The following is a 19,834-nucleotide window of genomic DNA, read 5'->3' as shown; positions in this document are numbered from 1 at the left end:
TCGTCCGTTAGTCCTCATTTCCAGCTGTCTGATGTGAGGCGTTTTTAAGGGGGGATTCCACCGATTTTTTCCTGAGGAGTTTAATTCCTCTAAAAGCTACCTCAAATAAATGTATTGCATTATTAATAGCCGGTCTGCTCTAAGACGTTCCAAGATAAGGTTTTGGCCTAAATTTTATTTTAAAACATATTAATGGCGCGTATGGCGCTGCGAGGCCAAGTAAATCTTATTTTCAGATTTACCACTGTTGTACCACTACATTACAGAGAAAACGTAAACGCTCAGAACCAGTCCGTAAGGACTCAAATTTGAGAAACTGGTGTACCGTCCCTTTAAAATGGGCGCGCGTTCTGTGAGGAAGGGCGGGACTCTGCGCGAGCTCACAGGACGCTGGATCCAGGTGGGCCGCGAGCGCGTCAGAGCGTGGCCTCGTTAAAGCGCCGCTGTAATGAGGCCGCAAAGAGCGGAGAAATAATTGCGAATAAAAGTACACCAAGCAGAAAATAAAAAAGGAAATTAAACAGATGCGCGTGTTTTCGGGATCATTGCTTTTGCCCCTTTCAAGCGTTACGTTAAACCACTGACTTGCGAAACATGCAGCATTACTGGGTGTGGCTTTTAAGAGGAGATAATAATAATAATAATAATAATAATAATAATAATAATAATAATAATTACACTGGTTCATAATGTATGATTGATAATCTCAATTAGATTATAGCTGAAGTTCTTTAAAAAGAGATTATTCTGGAATTGAGGGGCAATCACATTGGTCAAATTAAAATTTATCTTATTTAAAAACTGAAATGACAGTAATAACATGCAGTGGTCATACAAAAGCCTTCAGGCGCGCAAACCCAAATGTAGCAGAATGACCCAACAAAGTGAATAACAGTTTACTGCACTATATGATTGTAACCATTTGGGACCGTACAGCATTTATAGACAGAAAAAACGTTTTCTGTCATCCACTGATATAAAAAGGAAGAAGTCAGTTTGTCATGCTTTATTTAATTAAAAATAATTCTGTAGAAATTGATTATTATTATATACTTGACAGTACAATAAAAAGAAATAGTTTAATCACAGATCTTAGCGAAACCATTTCACAACAATTGTAATTACATACAGGAAGGATAAAATAAAACATTTTAAAACCTTTAACTTCTTTTGCAATTTACTAATTCGTTCCCATAAAATTCACTCCTAATTTTTGTAGCATAAAAGGGGATTTTCAATAAGGGTTTTCCTTTTCTACATTATTTACACATGGGCCCAAATAACAAACACACGGTTTGTGGTGTGTAATGTTCTTTCATTTCAGAGGGACCAGACACCAGCTTTATAACCACTGGCATTTGCTGCTTATGATGATGATGATGATGATGATGATGATGAACTGCAGGTCTTTTGCTCAGAAATCCTCACAGGCTTATGAACACAACATACGAACCGTAGTTTTCATGTTTTTCTTCAGAGGATGTACCACAGGTCATGAACTCCTGTTGGACAGAAAGTTGTGCAGTAAGATGATCTTTGGCTGCTGGTCGTAGTTGATGAATGCAAATTCATATGGCTTTTAAAAGCCAAACCCGGGGCGAGGTATGAAAGCTGGTTAAATGGAGGATGTAAACTTGTGCGGTTTGTAAGTTTGCCTCGGTTGAAGCTGTCAACGACGTGAATAAATAATCAAACCAACAGCCGTCAACAACGAGAGGTGTTGTCCATGAAGAGGGGTCTTCTTCATGTCCTTCATATCCTTTAATTTTTCCTCTTGATTTCCCTCTGTAGCTGAAGGAGAAGACCAGAAAGGTCCCTTTTTTTCTCATGTCCATCCAGTTTTTTGTCCACAGTGCTCGTGTGACACTAGAGGTGGTCGTACGCAGCGGTAGAAGGCGGGGCCGAGCGGGGTGCGGAGCTGTAGTAATACGGAGAGCCTGTAGGGGGAGACAGAGATTTAACAAGACTGTGAATAACGGCGAAAACCAATGTTTTTCCTTAAAAAATACATTTTATAAATTTATTTTAGTGCTTTTGAAGTAAGATTTGGTGGAAAAATACTTCTATCGTTTTCATTTTATGGGAAGACCTGATAAAGGAGATGCATATAAACTTATATTGGTACTATTTGGGACTATTTTACTGCTCCGTACTTGCTTGGATGTGGAAGGTAGTGTTGTGTTTCTATACATTCTTGCTTGTCACTGTCCTCCCTTATTCAGCTATGTAAACACTGTTAATACTGAATATGTTAAAATACTTGTTTGTGGGTTAATTCAGACAAAGACGTGATGTTAAACTGTTTGTTATGCTTGTAGTAATAGCTTATTTTTGCAATATATCTTACTTTAGGGATGTACATAAAAATCAAAACCTCTAAACTTGGAAATATGTATTTTGAGAAAAACATTTAATTGGACTATCAGAAAACTCATCCAAAAATCAAGAACTTCAATATGTTCGTAAAAAAAAAATTGTAAAAATGTCAAAAGGTTAAAAAAGACCTTTTTTTAAACCTTTTGATGGAATTAGACATAAAGGTATATTTTGTCATATATAATGACTCTGGTGCGCCACTGTAGCTTTGAATATTTTAAGGATTTTTTGTCTCTGTGATGTGTAATTTGTTTGTTTAAAGCTAGAAGATCACCTGGCTCAAAGTTAATGGCTGTCTTGTGACTGCCCTGTAAATGTCCTCTAAAAAACGCTGAACAACCTCGAGCAATTGACACAAGCAGGCCTATTTGTCAGCAAGCAAGCTCAGTGCCCACCTCAAGTCTGTGTGTGTGTGTGTGTGTGTGTGTGTGTGTGTGTGTGTGGGGTCTACTGGATGTCATGTGACTGAAACCCTGTGTAAAAACTGCATGGTGGTTCTCCTTTAATTTGTGCACAGGTCACTGATAATTTTCCACATGTCCTCCGAAAATGGCTTACAACTAACCTAAGGAGGCCAAAGTTCTGGATTGATGAGGGTTGAAACAGAGAACACGAGCACGCTGACATAAAGTTTTCCAAAATATCTGATAAGCAGAAGCCAGAAAACATTTTTAAACTTTTAGGGGCTGATGCTGCTTAAATGCCAGGCAGTCAATGACATCAGAAATCAAAACCCCATCCATTTTCACTGTTGACCAACACTCTGAACTTTTTGAAAGTTTTGGCTTACCTAGTATGCTGGAGTTGGTGAATCTCCACGCGTCACTGTAAGACGTGTAGGGTGAGTGTGTGTAAGTTTGGCCTGAGTACTCTGCACCTGCAAGAGACAGGCGCATTCAGCACTATTAAACAAACATGCATAAACAACTGCACATACAATTACATGACACTGTACAAAGATGGATGGATGTACTTTAATAATCTCCATGAGAAGTAAACATTATTATACAGACTACACATATTTAGCCATACAATGCAAAGACATCAGTGCACAAAAATATTTGATGTAAGAAAATCACATCAATTGAAATATTCACATTCAGTGCTGTGTTGGATGTGGGGCTTTTGTGGGTTATCTTGAAAATTTTAAAGATGCCATATGCTGCATTTTTCTTGTTCCACTTACAAAGTTTATTTGGGTTTACGCATGAAAAATACTTATCATTTATTTTTGCATAACTATTTTCCACCCTCTATCTCTTAAAATTGTACACAATTTTCCACTATATTTTTACCACTAGTAATCAGTCAGCAAAGACATGTTTAGAGTCCACTTAGCACTGGAGCTGGGAGGCTAACAAACAACAGAGTTCAATAATCACCCAAATAGTTTCCATTTTAATACATAACCAAAGCCGCACCCAGATATAACTAAGGTCACATGGACCAGTTGATATGTTTTAGGACAAGGTATGACTTACTATGTTAGTAAGAATAGTAAGTATGCATTTTTACAGAAACAAATTCGGTGGCTGTTGAGTTCTCGTGGTTGTCAGCAACGATAGCCTTGCATCTCTATTTCTACGATAAATAAGCTAAATGTGGCCTCCAAACATGTCATGGAGCTCAAAACAGTAGTTTGGCCTGAAACTCTCTATATAACTCCACAATGAATGGGCAGGGCCAACCTGTAGGCTGAATAGACTAATTGCCTTGGTTTTTGAAAGAGACAAAACAAACAGTTTCCATAATATGGACTTTTTAATGCCTGGGTGTGTAAAACATGGTTTATTGTTTTTCAAGCCAGTAAGGCATTTACTGTAACAATTGCACTCCTACTGTAAAATGTACCGTAGAGGCATTTCAAAAGGTTTTCTTATGCTTGTTGGTGAAACACATACAGGGTTGCTTTTTGCACAGGCACTCACAGACGTCCGTTTGTCCTTCTGCCAGGCTATGCTCTGCCTTAGCACATCATTCACTCGACGGTTAAGGGTGCCTTGTAAACCATTAATCCGTCGGCCAGGTGGAGGGCTGGGGGCTAAAAATCCCTCCGCTCACTGGTGCGTACACCCGGCGTCCTCTCTCTAGCGTCAGTCCCCGTCCTCTCTTCCTCCCTCCGTCCCTTACTTCCTTCTTTAACCTTTCACGCACTCTCTCTCTCTCTCTCTCTCTCTCTCTCTGTCTCTTTTCTTTTTTTTAAACATTCCAATATCTAATTGGTAATTATGTCGGCAGGATTGAATCCCCTCTGCCTAGCCTCCCTAACCCCCCCACTTCACACACACACAGTGCTCTGTGAGTAATTGTGTATGAACGCTTCCTCTCAGCAAGCCCACCAGAAAAAAATAATAAATCAGACCCTCTCATTTCGCGCTTCGGAGGACAGACTTCAAATAAAAAAAAGGGAGGCCCATCACACCACACACACTCACAGACAGACACACCAACCAGTCCCTTATATTCAATGCTCTCTCACACTGATGTCCTTTAAACATACATTTTCTACAGACAACTCTGTTTTTCTCACTCATCCTCTCCCTATCCTCCTCCTCTAACTCTCTTTGTCTTGCTCATGTGCTTCCTCTCACCCATTTGAATTCTTTATTTAGGCCCATGATTTAAAATGTAGTATAAAAGATTAAATTAAATTTCAGATTTAGTCATCCAAACATTTGTAAAAATGTGACTATGTCAGTGATAGGTGTACAACAGTATGGAGAAATTTATGGAAACAAAATATTTACTGAGGATACGGAACAATGTTCTATGAGATGTTTCGCATTCATTTTAATGAAACCATGGACACGCCTAAAAATGTGAAACCAATTTACACTCTTAAAAATAAAGTTCCTAAATGAGTCTTGGCTTGGACCTACACCTCAAGGAAGAACCTATGATTTGAACTTTTTTGAAGTTTATGTACCAAAAACAATCATAATTATTTTTTACATTATCATTTTCCAATCTCTTTATCCCTTACAATTAAACTGATTGTGTTTGTTACTGTGCTTTTAAGATTGATATATGTAAATGAGCTCTGTTCTAATTGGCTGACCTGTATTGCGTTTCATTCAAAAAGCAGTCTGGCCTGAAATGTTGCTTATAACTTCAGTGTACACTGTAGGGTTGGTATTCAACTTTTTTTGTGGCATCACTAAAACAATGAAAAACAGGCTGTTTCTGTAGCTTACTTTCAATATATGGACCATATGTTTCCTCAATGGCATCACCCAAACGAATCCTTTTGTGCATCTTTTTAAGAGTGTAGTGACTGATCTACGTACATGCCCAAGGCGTCCTTGTAAAGGAATATGAGGAAAATACATTTGTAGCAAAAATTGTTGAACACCTGCGCTGTAAGTAGCTGATATTTCCAAAAATTACTGATAACAAGAATGGAATCTTGTATTCTAGTATTCAAGAATGAGAAAATACAAGAATTAAAAAATGCTTCTAGGTGTGCTTCAAAAGCACACACCTATATACACAGTGCACACACATACTGTACATTTTTCAGTCCTCCTTCTCTCCCTGTCCAATGCCACCCATCACTGCCCCCCATCCCACCGCCCTCCTTGGGGCCCCACAGTTCCCATGGCGATGTGTGGTCGAGCTGGGGGCGCGCGGGCAGCAGGGCGGAACCCTCGCTCTGCTCCTTCGTCCCCCCTGGGCCATCCTCTGCTGCGATGCAGTTCACCAAAGCGAGCAAAGCTACTCATTAACCCACCTCTCCTTCCTGTTAATCTCCAAACCTGCCCTCATAGCACTCTCATTCTTTCTCTCCCTTGCTCTCTTTCTCTTTCCCTCTCTCTCTCTATTTCTTTCTGTCTCTCACTCTGAGACCACAGCCCATTTATTATCACCTAATCTAATTTTTCATCAAATCATTTCTTTATGACACTATGGACTAGTTTCTCACCCCAAATTAAGCCTGGTTCTCAACTAACAAGAATTTTCAGTCTTGCATTACCATTGGTGATGCACTTTGCAGACATAGATTAGACTTAAATCTGTGCCCGACCCTACAGTCTTAAAAATAAAGGTGCCATACAATACAAGCCAGATCATTTTATACATTGTAGACACTGGGGTGCTACCTTACTGGTTATAGAATAAAAAAGCAAGAAATAACCACACACTAAATACTAAAACAAGCAGAAAAATACTGGCTCAGGTCAGTGAAGAAAACGTCCTTGACAAACTGGGTGGCTGTTGTTGGGCAAAATGAGCACATATTTATTTTAACATACATGTATGTTCACATTACCAGTCTGGCAAGTGTTGCTGTATATATTTTAATTATTCTGGATGTTATGATCTTTCAGCTTTGTAGCTAAAGGTCTGTAAATTGTGGCATGCTATTTTGCTAGACTTCCATTATCTTATTTTTGGAGATTCATATTTTTTGTGGTATTTGTGGAATGCAGCACTGATGGTGTTCTTGAGAAGGCTGGTTGTGATGGGGTTCAGTCGGTCTTGTGCTATTTACCTCTAGCTTAATGCTGATAATATGCGCGGTCCGGCTGTTTTGTCACGTGTTTTTGTCGTGTGCACCTTACGGACCTGGCTTGTAACTATCACTTATCTAAGTTTTGCAGGCTGAAGGCTCTTCACAAGGGAGCACTGAAGGAGCTTTTATGTGCACCATTAGAATAAAGGAACTTGCATAAATATTGCATAACAGTTATGGAAACAATAATGGTTTTAATATTGATTTCATCATCCAGGTTGTGGATGACTGCAGGCAAAAAAGCAGGAGGGACGCTAGAGAAGAGAGGAAACTAGCATCAGTGGCTCAATGTGATTAGGCCAAGGCAGAAAAAGCCACAGAATACAAGAAGCTCTCTTAATTCCCTAAAGAACTTGTAATGGATGGTTCCCTAAAGAAAAATATTCCTAAATGAGATGTTAGAGTGTTTGAACTTTGAACAGAATCATTCTGCATTTTGGATGTAAAAAATGGAGGTATTTCCTGGAACTGTACGTCCAAGCCAATAAACATTTAGGAACCTTGTTTTTTGAACCTTCTGTGCAATTTTGAAGATTTTCTCTTCTCATGAAGTTATATGCCTACTCCTTTTTTATAGAGATGGAGGTGGCTAATTTATTAGGCAACTCACAATGCAGCTGGGAAGGTCAATTTAAAAAGTGATTTAACATTAATTCCTAAGGAATATCTAAACTGATATGCACTACAGGCCACATGGAATTTTGTGTGGTGAATGTGTTGGAGTGGCCTATTGTGTTCAGTGTTTAACATATGGAGTGTGCTTTTAGACAGCGCTCTCACCTGCTACCATTCCTGTGATGGCGGAAGATGAGTAACCTGTTTGACCTGCTGAGGGAATGTGTGGAGGATATCCAGGGAGAGTGGAGCTCACCATATCTCGTCCTGTGACATGCACATACGCAAAAAACAGGCAAAAAAAAGATTACTTTAGTGTTTAAGAGTCCAGCACTTTGAAAAGAGAGGTACAAAAGGTACAAAAAGGGTTCTTTGGAGCAATGCCATAAAAGAACTATATCCCTAAAGAACATTTCTTCTAAGAGGTTTCAATGTAATTTTTTAAAGAGCCATCCACTGTAAGGTTCTTAAGGGAACCAATAGTGATTTGTTCCGAAAAAACCCTTTTGACACCATTGTTTTTAAATTGGGCTGAGATTTGCAATATTAGACCAATCAGCACATAGCATACTACACTTTACTTGTATAGTAAGGTGCATGAAGGTGTGGGTTAAAATCTATTACTGGTTTTTACCTGTAATGAGAGACTGGCTGCTGAACTGGCCATACACTGGCGTGTGATGGGGGAATGAGTTGAAGGCATGAGAGAAATGTGTGGAGCTGCTGCAACTGTTACCCATGGACACCGGCGACGGAGCCGAAATAGAGCCCATATCCAAGAAGGATGAGTTGGCGATAATGCTGGGGGAGGGGCTTGAACTGGCCCCCTCGGGTGACATTTCCTGTTTCAGGCAGATGGGAAGAGGCTGGAGGGGGTCTGAGGTGGAAGCCATGCATGCGATGGACAGGTGGGGAGAATGAAATAATGGAATTAACTTAATGTGAAAATGAAATGGATTTGTGGCAGCAGTAAATGGAGCCCCACTACATATGCAAAACTAAAATATGAAAAAAAAAATGCAATTAACCCCTTAAACTCTTTCAGTTCCTCACTCTCATAACTAAAAAGCTTCAAATTACTTTCAAAGTAGTTACTGAAATAATTAATAGTAGTTACTGAATTATAAAGTTAATAATTTACATGTACAGCATCACTTCAAATAACTCATTTTTGGCACTTTTATTTTTAAGAGTAAACAGATTAACCCATTAAAATCCCAGGCTTATAAGATACTAAGCCTTATTATTTAGGAACTACAGGGGCTTCAGTGCAAACTGGTTGAGCTATTTTTAGGTTGCAGAAGTGTGTAATAAAACTTTGGGCCCACAGACAAGCGCTGGCCATTTACAAAGTTAAGCCCAATCTTTTGGACTAGAGTGCAGGGCCAATGGTGCCAATAATATCCTACATTTGTCTTGCATGTATTTTTTCCCATTTTATGATGTGTGCACCAAAAACAGTCAGAATTAATTTTACATGACTATTTTATAACCTCTATTAATCCCTTTGATTATTTTTTTGTTTTTACCTTATACCTGATATAAGTAAATGACCTCTTACTGGCTGCCCTGTATTTTGCCTCATTAAAAAAGCAGTCTGGACCGAAACACTCCTTATAACATAAAAGTATGAATAAATGGGGCTAAACTGCTTTAGGCTGAACAGTTAGATATGTGTAAGCACCCTGGTTTCAGAGACATCACAAATACAATCATTTCGAAACGTGCTGTTTTACAGCTTAATTTTCAAATATGGATTGTATGGACTGGGAAGTTAAAGATATGGACAATTTATTAACTGAGTTATAGGCCTAGAGTTTAAGGGGTTAAATATAAATTATGAAGAGGCACAGCAATGATTAGCTGTCACAGTACGTGATGTGGAAGTTTCTGCACCTGTTTTTATAGGACTCTGTATGGGTCATAGTAATTAGCCAAATTTATTTCATAATGCATGCTTGAGCATGGCAGGATGCAGCCACCCACTTAGCACAGAGACCATCCTATGCATGTCTATGCTCATTCATGTAAAAGATTATGACAAGTGTTGTGCATGGTACGTTTCTCTTGATGTACCTCCATGCTTGTGGAGGAAAATACAGAGAAAAAATGAAAGAAAGAGAAAAAAGCATTTGAGCTTGTCATTCACCTGTGACCACGGTGTAGCCCTGGTGTGTTGCTAGGTTCCGGCCAATGGTGGTGCTGGATGTTGCAAGACCACTCTTGCCCTCCTCTAGACTGCCGTTGAGGAGAGAGAGAGGATACAAGGACTGGAGAACAGACAGAGAACAAAAATTAAATACCATCTAACACTGTAACACAGATAAACAAGAAAGCCTAGTAAATATTATTGAACTAATTTGGGTAAGCTTTACTTTTCCTCGCATTATACGCTCCTGATGTACCATGCCTGAAAATGCTAAACGCTGTTTATTAAACATTAAACAAAAACGAAGTTTGAACCCCCCTGGTCAAATTACTTTTTTGTTTTCTAAGTGAAAATAATTTCCTCCACAGGAAATAAACTTAACATGAGCAATGAAACGTCTATTGATTTGCTTAACATATTCCGAAAAAAAAAACAAAAAACAAAAACAACCAAAAAAAAAACATTTTATGTTTTATGTTGTTTTCCCAAAATGTTCAATTTAGCAACTGTAACTGTGGCGCCAAAACTTGCATACAACACACTCATATTTCTGTTATTTTTTTCAAATTTTACAGTAACACTGTAAACATCAAAACTGAATAGATATTATCCAAGAGCCAAATTAATTTAAATTAAATGAATTAAAACTATCATTTATTTTAGATAATTGAATATTACAATTGAATATATTATTATTTATGATTCTTGTTTTGAAAATAAATTAATAGACATCAGCTTCACTATTTATATTCATCGTACAATCCTTTAGACACACTTTTCTGTACTTACAAAAAGAACAGAAAACAATGACAACTCTAAACACTTAGAGCTAAAGTCAATGCGCACTTGCTGAAGCACCTTCCCATTGGCTTCTATCATAATTGTGTTTTATGTCACAGGTTTTCTGCACTTTTCTAATTACAGAAAAAAATATTGTTTATGATTATCAACCATGTGATGTTTAGGTTTAAAAATATGGCAATATTCCTTTAAGGCACATGTACTGTGCTGTATGAACCTGCTCGCTCTTGCCAGACACGGTGGGGCTGAATGTGTCTGAGGTGTAGTGGTGCCGCTCAAAGCCGCAGTCCAGGTGCTGGGAGGGGAAGTGTTCGGGCCTCAACTGCTTCCTGGGCCCGCCTCCACTGCCCTGGGAGTCCACGCTGTGCCGACAGCTCTCCTGGTCACCTTGGAAATGACACAGACCATAAGACTTAATAAGTTAACAGGTATTTGTTTGTTGTCACTGGAGTTTGTTGTGAATGCATTAGTTCATGTCATTATACTTCACAGTTACTCCCTGTTACTAAGAAACATGAAGATACACTGCCTATCAAAGTTTGGAGAGACTATGGCTTCTTTTGAAATGTGAATTTTTTACTGTTTTAATTAACTAAAAACACCAGCAAATAAAACATCCACTAATACCTGCAACGGTGAGCTACACGTTAATTAAAGTGTCCTCCTAGCTATGCAGAGTAGGTATTCTTATATGTAATAATTTGATTTTATGTTAAAGCAAGTATTGAAACTCTTCTGTGCCAAAGCTGAAAGATTTGAGTGCTGATAAGTGCTGACATCACAACAAGAGGATAAAATGCCTGTGGTATGTCTAGTACTGTCAAAAGTATTCCCACAAATGCTTACACATTTGACATAATGGTCCCCAAAATAAACCTGGTTAATCTTTGGATATGTTACTTATGTTACTTATTTCAAACCAACAAAGAAAACATTAAAACAATTTCAAAAACCTATATGTCCCCTAAGTATGTTATAACATGTATCACATTAGCTGAAAGCAGGACAACGTGCCTGTATTACATGTTATGGGTATAATATGGTGTCTTCATTCTTTTTCACATTAACCATATGTTCAGTCTTCTATGGCTTTTATTTAGTCATGAGGGGTTAAATATTATCCAGGTTTGACTATGTGAACATGTGACATGTCCGATTGAGAAAGACCCAAGGACTCACTGTCATCATGACTCCTCTTGCCTTCTGAACTGGCCTGTGGAATGCCCAGCAGGCCGTTGATGGAGTAGGTGGATCCCAGAGAGTCAGACTGAGGCGACTCGGGAGGTGTGACTGCTGAACTTGGAACTACAGAAGAACAAAAAAAAATTAAATATGCAGGCTGAAAGATTCAGAGTTAAAAGTGTACAGTGAAAAAACTGAAGATTCATATAAGTAACATAATAAGTGGCGCTCACTTAGTGTGTGGCCTGGGCTCAGGCTTTTGCTGTCCAGGGGTACATTAAATGGCTGCTGCACCTTTGTTCGGATGATCCTAGAACACAAGTTTAAAAGTTTTAAGTCATTGTATCACAGTGGAGAATTAATGTCAAATATAGTTAAGAAATGGTAATGTTAACCCCTTAACTAAGGGCATATTATTCAGTAAAGAGGAATTATTTAGTAACTACACAAAGCGTTTCTTCAAAGTTTCATTAGTAAAAACAATGGTTATATATAGAACCACGACAGCTCCAAGAAACATTTAAATGTTTAAATGGTACTTCAGAGTTCAGAAAACAGCTAATTTTGTGTTCAGAAAACAGCTAATTTTGTGCCATTCCAATTATGTCATAGTTGAATGCTAAAATTACTCTCTACTGCATTTACTATTATTATTGTTATTATTATTATTATTATATATTATTAAAACTTGTGGCACATTTTATATTTTATGTTTTTCCAACATGTGGAAAAACAAGTTTGCTCCCTGTAGAGGATGTGTTAACTTATTTTCATTTAGAAACCTAACAAAAAAATATAATTTGGCCAGGGATGTTTTTGATGACGTTTCAAGTAACTTCTTTAATGAACCTCTTAAATAGTTCAGTGCCAAAAGGTATTCCAATACTGTTACAAGTCATAGGACCTTTTTGCTAATAACGTATACTGTAGGTATATTCTGTTATGTATTATATACTACAGTGTACTATGAAACAGTATAAAATTAAAACTATGTTGTTATGTTGTTACGTTGTTACGAGAGTGAACAATTGAAGTGCAGGCTCTTGTTGTTTAGTGGGTTAATAATATCATACACATTATACACATATTTAAAGACTTAACCAAGAACATGACCAGGTTTTGTGTGCATGGTGTATTACTATCAAATAATCTCATATAATCTGGGTTTGGGATTCATTTGAATCAGTTCTCACAATGTTGTAATTTTTTTATGAGATATGGATGCCAATCTCTGTGTTGTTACCTGTTAATGGAGCTCACGCTGGGCACTGTATCGCTGTCACACACTCCCTCTGCCAGCAGCCTGTCTCTGATCTCCCATGCAAACATGGTAGGATTCTGTCGCTTGTACTCTGCTATCTTCTCCACCACTTTTGGAGTGGCCACCTTCGGCTTTGAGCCCCCGATCACTCCAGGTTTTATACTCCCAGTCTCATAATATCTGGAAGGGTGTATAGAGATAGAGATAGAGAGAGAGAGAGAGAGAGAGAGAGAGAGAGAGAGAGCATGGTCTAATTAATTCTATTTGACAGCAACATCCAGACATCAACAAAGGGATTAAACTGTTAAGTACACCCAAAGAGACCTCCTTTAAAATTCTGCACAGATGTCTACTAATTATAATGATTAATATGTTCTAGATGTGGGCAACACGGTGGCGCAGTAGGTAGCGCTGTCGCCTCACAGCAAGAATGGCCTGGGTTCGATTCCCGGCCGGGCGATCAGGGTCATTTCTGTGTGGAGTTTGCATATTCTCCCCGTGTCTGCGTGGGTTTCCTCCGGGTACTCCGTTTTCCTCCCACAGTCCAAAAACCTGCAGTCAGGCTGATTGGACGTGCTGAATTGCCCCTAGGTGTGAGTATGTGTGTGACTGTGTCTGTCTGTCTGCCCTGCGATGGACTGGCGACCTGTCCAGGGTGTATCCTGCTTTCTGCCCAATGACAGCTGGGATAGGCTCCAGCACCCCACCGCGACCCAGAAGGATAAGCGGTTTAGATGATGTATGTATGTATGTATGTTCTAGATGTATGAACATGTATCTATATACTGTGGTAGGCAAAAGTTTGAACATCCTTGGTCATATGACATGTTTTGTTGTTTTTTTGACTGAAAATAAGTTAACACAGACTCTCATAGCAATGCCATGGAACAATTACTTTTGGTTCTTTAAAGAATCTTTACATTTTAAAGTCAAATAAAAGACAACTACAAGTGGTTTTTCTTTGCCATCACTCCAACCCTCTTTTGCATTTTTGTACTTAAAAATTGATGAAAATTAGTATGACCAATTATATAAAGCTATACAGCGTGCTGCCCTTTGGAAATGTTTAGACTTCCTCTAGCCTCTCACCTGCCCAAGATTTTGCTGACGCAGCCATGGCTCACACGGAGCTGGCGGGAGATGTCGCAGGGGCGCACACCCTGGTGAGCCATGTCCACGATGCGCTGCCGGATGACCTCCGGGAGCGGGCGTCCATTCACAAACATGCCGCCTAGTTGATTAAGACCCCCATGCCCTGGGGGAGAGAGGGGATGAACATACGTAAATGTCACGCCACCTAACCTGCACCTGACTGCACTACTAGTGTGAAAAAATAAACACACTCTTGAAACAGATGTGATATTACCAGCACATAGAAGTGTCTGCCTAGGGACAAGGCATTACTTTTGTATTATTTTTAACACAAACCAGTTAACAAAATTACTTGAATAAAATGGAGTGTTAAATTAAGTGTACACTATCCAAAACAACACACGATTTGTACTGTTAGCTGTTTAATCTAGTCTGTAAGGCCACAAGAACATGGCTCATATGAGAGAGACTGTGCAACTAGAACAGTTCTTTGAGTTAAAAATCTGCATTAACTAAGATTGCAAATTGTTCTTTGCTAAAATGTGTTGTTCATAATGGAACATGCCACGTCTTGTTTTTAACACATCTGTTTTAAGAGAGCAGGCTGTTTTCAACAGGACCCGAATGACTATATACCAATGCATAGTCATCAGCAAAGCACGTAATCAGCTTTTATTACATTGTATGAGAATTATTATTATTCAATAATTACATGGAAAACTGGCTGAGTTATTGCTAAGTTAAAGGATTGAGTTTACGAGTTAGGAAACTTCAATAATAAATCAGTTATAATATTGGGCATCAAAGACAATTCTATTATTTCTCCTAATGTAATAAAAACTGTAAATGTCTCTGTTAATAATAGCTTACTTAAAGATAAAGGACATGAGTTTATATTTAATTCCTAATGTTCAGCTCACTAATATTATCTTAAGCTAGATAATGAAGATGAAAATGTGATTGCTTTTTACTTTGAGTCATCAGAAGCTTAGACTCTGAATCTAAATTCATCTAGCAAGTAGAAAATTTTATATATTAGTGGGTTTTCTCAATGCAAATGTCTAAACCATTGATCAATGTGTTGCTTTTAAAGGCTGGACCACAAGATAGAAAATATAATATGCCTGAACATTTGTCCACATCGGAATCATAACATTCTTGTCCTACAGTGTTTAATACGCACATAATTCAAGTAAGAACAAGCAAAAGGCATATTTTCCTTCTTAAACATTGACAAAAGGGGGGAAACTGACCACTTGCGTCGGATCTAACTAGCATTTTGACAGCCTCAGGTTTACACAGCTCTGTGCAAGTCTTCCACATTATAGGCAATCTGTCACAACAGCGGCTTTGAGATCTATATTCCTGCAGATTTCCTAAAGGGGGACACAGAAGGCAGAAGGGATTTTCAGTAGGGGAAAAAAAACTACTCTTCTTCCACTCACTTCACCTCAGCTTTTAGCCACAACAGCAAACTACAGTCCCAAAAGGCAGCAAAATGTTTAGAGGTTGATTTCTTATCTTGGATTAGGCCTGTATACTCTTAAACTTGTTTGTATGTAGGTGTACACTGAAAATCGGTTATGACTCAAATAAAATCTGTTATATATATATATATATATATATATATATGAATACTGTGAAACGCAATACATTCCATATAAACACAAAATATTCCATAACTTATTGTTTAAAAAAACGATGAAATAAAAAGCCCGGAGAGGGGGAGATGTGTGGAGTCAATACAACTTCAGAAATATTATTGCAATGGAAAAGGTACTCAAGATCTTGAGGGGACCACCCCAGTGACAGTTTAGTACCTTTTTCTGAGAGTGTTTTGATTAGAAAGATCTGTTTAGATAGATTTGCGATATAACCTCTATATATAAACATAAGACGGTTGAATTAACACCTAAGTTTTAAGAATGATCACTAAATTCTGTCGGTGTTAATTCAGCGCTTTTGGTGTTAATTCAATGGGAAACTCACTACTCAAATATAGCTTTGTTTCTTAGGCTACGTTCTCAGTTGTAAAACCTCAACTGTAAGGAATAAATATCGAAATCATCGGTAAAAAATGGCATGACATATAACCTCAGACGGCAGTTAAAAATACTATGAAAAAAGGACAAGGAACTGCAGAGAATCTGCTCGTTTTTGTGCACACTGAGAGAGTTCTGTTTTCTTCATAGCTATTCAGTGTCGTGCGCTGGTTTGGAGAGACTGTAAAACACGTTTAAATCGAGAATATATTCTCATTGTCAGTTTTAACAAACGATACAGTTCTCGTCTTTGAGCGAAAGCAGGGATTAGTGCTGTCGTGTTTTTTTAAGGTGTAGAAATGCTGGCTGTTTTGTCAGTGCCGTGCTGTGCATCAATAACTCTCTTATTGCTTTTAATTTAACCCTTTAAATCCCCCTGCCCAGCTTTCATTTCCACATCAAACGGCACCATTAACGCTGGCGGCCGAGTGTGGAGGACTCTGCTCGCCAAGCTCCAGCAAGCGGCAGGATATTAAACACACACACACACACACACACACAAGCTCAAAGACCCCCTACAACATCTCCTACAAGCAAGCGATCTGCATGCGTGTCTCATATTTTTGCCTTCAAAGAATTGATGATGACATTTATTTATGACTCAATGTTAAGAGTCTTGCAAAGTAGAAATGAAGAAATAAAACACAGCAGGCCTCGTTCCAACTGCGTTAAACGAAACGTACGTTCTAGATTTATTTATTTATTTATACTGGCGTTCGAACGTTTGAGACCATGTTTTCAATGAAATAAAATAAAAATGTTGCAGATAAATGTATGAATTGATTTTATTACGATGCTGCTACTCTGCAACTTCACAGATTATAACTGTAGGAAGCAGGGAAAAGAAGAAGGGATTTTAGCTGTCAGAGCTGCAGATGATTCCTTAACGACTGAGAAAGTTGTATAACGTCAAGAATTAAGTTATAAAAATAACATCCAGAATGCCTCGTATTTAAAACGTGTTGATCAGACATACTTTATCAAGAAATTACTAAAATAATTAAGCGCAGCTCATTTAATAACTTCTTGGTGTTCCCCCCAAAATTGAAATATTCAGTACATAATCTTTTAAACCATCTTCTAGCGTGTAGTATTTCAGTCAGCACTGGGTTAAAACTGAGCAAAATAAGAGTATCATTCATTGACAATGACAAATAATTTCTAACTGTTGAACTCTATTTATTTAGCCTACATTGTTTTAGCTTGTGAGTAAGTATACTTAAAATAGTATGGAAACGAAGCCTTTAGTTTTGCAATATGATCTTTGAAAATGATGATTGTAACTCTATTCACTGTCAGCTAAGTTTACAGCTAATACAGTAAAGAAAGGCGGTAATACACGTATCCCAAAAAAGTGCGTGAGCGAATAATAGTTTCCACACAACCAGCACCAAAACCGTCAGTACATTCAGCATTTCTCAAAAGAAGCTTTTAATATCATTTATACTACAAAATGCAGATCATGTAGCTACAATTTCACGCATTTCTTAACCTATTTATGTCTATAAGTGAAATTTTACATTTCCTTTGCTCCAGATGCTCTCTAACCTTGTTTTTAAATCAATCGAGCAATATGGCCAAACAGTAACTCCTAATCACTTAATTTATCATTTCGTTTTTTATGATTTTCAACAAAACAGCAACTTGTGCAGAAAAGTACGAATACAACAAGAAAAAAATGAAAACTGTTAGACGTTATTCCAAGGCATAACTACACAAAATTGAATCACTTTAGACCCATCAGGACACGTTTTCCTCTATCTAAATTTAGTTGTTGGACTTGAATGGGTTACGAACAGAATAGCGAATTCAGTGAATATCGCCGGCTAATTGAATCTCGGAGCAGGGGCCTCAATGTACACCCAAAATTACTCTCATCTGAAACTGCGGGGAGGATGAAAAATGACAGGGCAGCTCTCAGGTCCCCCACCGCGCTATCTGCCCCTCTCACTTTCTCTAGCAGGCAATTGAAGTGACAGTGGATTGCCCCCAATTCTATATCAGACACCAAAACAGTGTCCAATTAACTATTTCAAACTCTCCACTAGGGAAATCATGAAGGCCCTGCCCCTGCTGTTCATTGTACAGCCCACATACAGATATTGGTAAATGCCCTAATCAGGTCCTAAAGCGCCTGCTTTAGTGCAAAACTCAACATTAAACGACTCACGGGTTTTAGAAGAAAAAGTATGAACATATATGAATACATTAAAAAACGTTTAGAGTTTCCAGCACTGTTTACAAGCTCATGAAATGGAAACCTGTTCTATTATATCATTTATTACAATATTTGGTAAAAAAAAGAGTACATTCTTGATGCCGGATTTGAACACTTATGGCTAGCTTTTGTTTCTTTGCCAAATCAATAACTTTTTTTTATTTAGCAAGAGTAATTTTACTCCTTAAAAACTACTCCTGAAAAAGTATCTACACGGAAATACACAACCCAGATTTAGCACGAAGTACATTTTTTTGCATCGATTAAACATTTATTTAACATGGTTGAATGGACTTATAAAAAGTTAACACGGCTTAGAAAGTTTTGCCTTTTTTAATTAAAAAAATATTTTTAAATAGTATATGAACACTATTTTTACGGAATTTAGCTTTCGGAATATGCCTTCGTTGACCCTTTTCTATATATTCAGTCATCGTTTTCAATTACTGCCCTGTATATTTACACATATCTTTAATACACGGACTGTAATGATTCAGACCCGGTTCTCAGTTTGTCTAACTGAACTCATATAAAACCACCCACAGCCACAGCGCAGAAACGGCGGTGAGGATCTACCTGCCTGTCTGCAATGTGCTGTAGCAGAAAACGCCAGCTCAAATCTGAAGAGACTAGTTCAGCAGTGTTTACCTCGACCGCTTGTGCTGGACATTGCTCGGGGCTCTGGCTCGCTCGCAGTCCGGGGGAAGTGTCCGCACTGTCCCTGTATTTTAGTCCATAAGTGGCCTCGCTTCGCGTGTAAAATCTCCTGCGTGGACACTTTAAAAGCTCTGCAAAAGGACATATTACATGGTCAACAGCGGCTTACCTAGTTAAGACAGCTGTTAGCCTAGCAGTGCCGATTCCTGCCATTTTATGTCTATTTAAAACTTAGCATCGTGTATTCTGCTAGTTTTACCCGCTGTGTTTAGCCCACCCGTTCGCATCCCTCAGACTGTTTAAAGTCAGCAGTTTTAAACCTCTTCATTAAGAGTCTGATTTGCGGTTGTCTATCTTGATTTTTTGGCAGTTAAATTAATTAATTAATTTTAGCAAAAGGTAAGTTTGCATTGCATACATTCATTACAGGCACGTGGGCTTATAAGGCGAGAACTGACGCGGTCAGTTGCTAGCGTTAACTGAAACCCAAATAAACCCATTTCTCAGAGCATAGACCGTTACTAGTTACCTTGAGGTGAGGAAAACTGTCCGTACGTTATTATCCAACGACCAAAAACGCAGACTAGGTGCAGAAAGTGTGTCCTCGCCTCAGTCAGCCTTAGAGCTTCTCCTCACAAGCTCTCCGTGCTATTTTGTTGCAGAAGCTGCTAGAGAGCAGCTGACACGCTTGTATGTGTTTATATGGCACCGCCTCTCCCAGGCTCTAGCAGTGAGAAACGACGCGCTGCTCCTATTGGACGGCCTGGGCTGTGACGTACCGAGGAGGGGCAGTTACTCGCGCCGGGCAGTTCAGATGGATGATTCAGAGTTTTGAACAACTCGCTCAGCACAAGAGAAACACAGCAAGACGTCAACGTTTACGAAAATATTTGTGAATGATCCGAGCTGTTTGAGCTCTCTGACAGGC

At 38.5% G+C, this 19,834-nt stretch overlaps 1 protein-coding gene across 3 annotated transcripts; it reads right to left on the bottom strand.

Annotated features, from left to right (window-relative positions):
• Positions 1-991: 991 nt before the first annotated feature.
• Positions 992-19,565, bottom strand: pax8 (paired box 8). Of its 3 annotated transcripts, XM_036580189.1 has the most exons (13): positions 19,436-19,565; positions 18,898-19,037; positions 15,243-15,365; positions 13,987-14,152; positions 12,880-13,077; positions 11,870-11,946; positions 11,634-11,759; positions 10,672-10,841; positions 9,654-9,774; positions 8,139-8,381; positions 7,670-7,771; positions 3,167-3,253; positions 992-1,937 (listed from the first exon to the last, which is right to left on the bottom strand). In XM_036580189.1, the coding sequence occupies exons 2-13, from the start codon at positions 18,917-18,919 to the stop codon at positions 1,867-1,869; spliced, it is 1,506 nt and encodes a 501-aa protein (XP_036436082.1). In that variant the 5' UTR covers positions 18,920-19,037; positions 19,436-19,565; the 3' UTR covers positions 992-1,866. The 3 variants fall into 3 exon arrangements, with proteins under 3 accessions (XP_036436082.1, XP_036436083.1, XP_036436084.1); XM_036580190.1 differs by lacking the exon at positions 18,898-19,037; XM_036580191.1 differs by lacking the exons at positions 15,243-15,365; positions 18,898-19,037.
• Between the last annotated feature and the right edge of the window lie 269 nt (positions 19,566-19,834).

The sequence above is a fragment of the Colossoma macropomum genome, unplaced genomic scaffold (genome assembly GCF_904425465.1).
Source record: "Colossoma macropomum unplaced genomic scaffold, Colossoma_macropomum, whole genome shotgun sequence".
Classification (NCBI taxonomy): Eukaryota; Metazoa; Chordata; class Actinopteri; order Characiformes; family Serrasalmidae; genus Colossoma; species Colossoma macropomum.
This window is presented reverse-complemented; position numbering and strand designations above follow the sequence as displayed.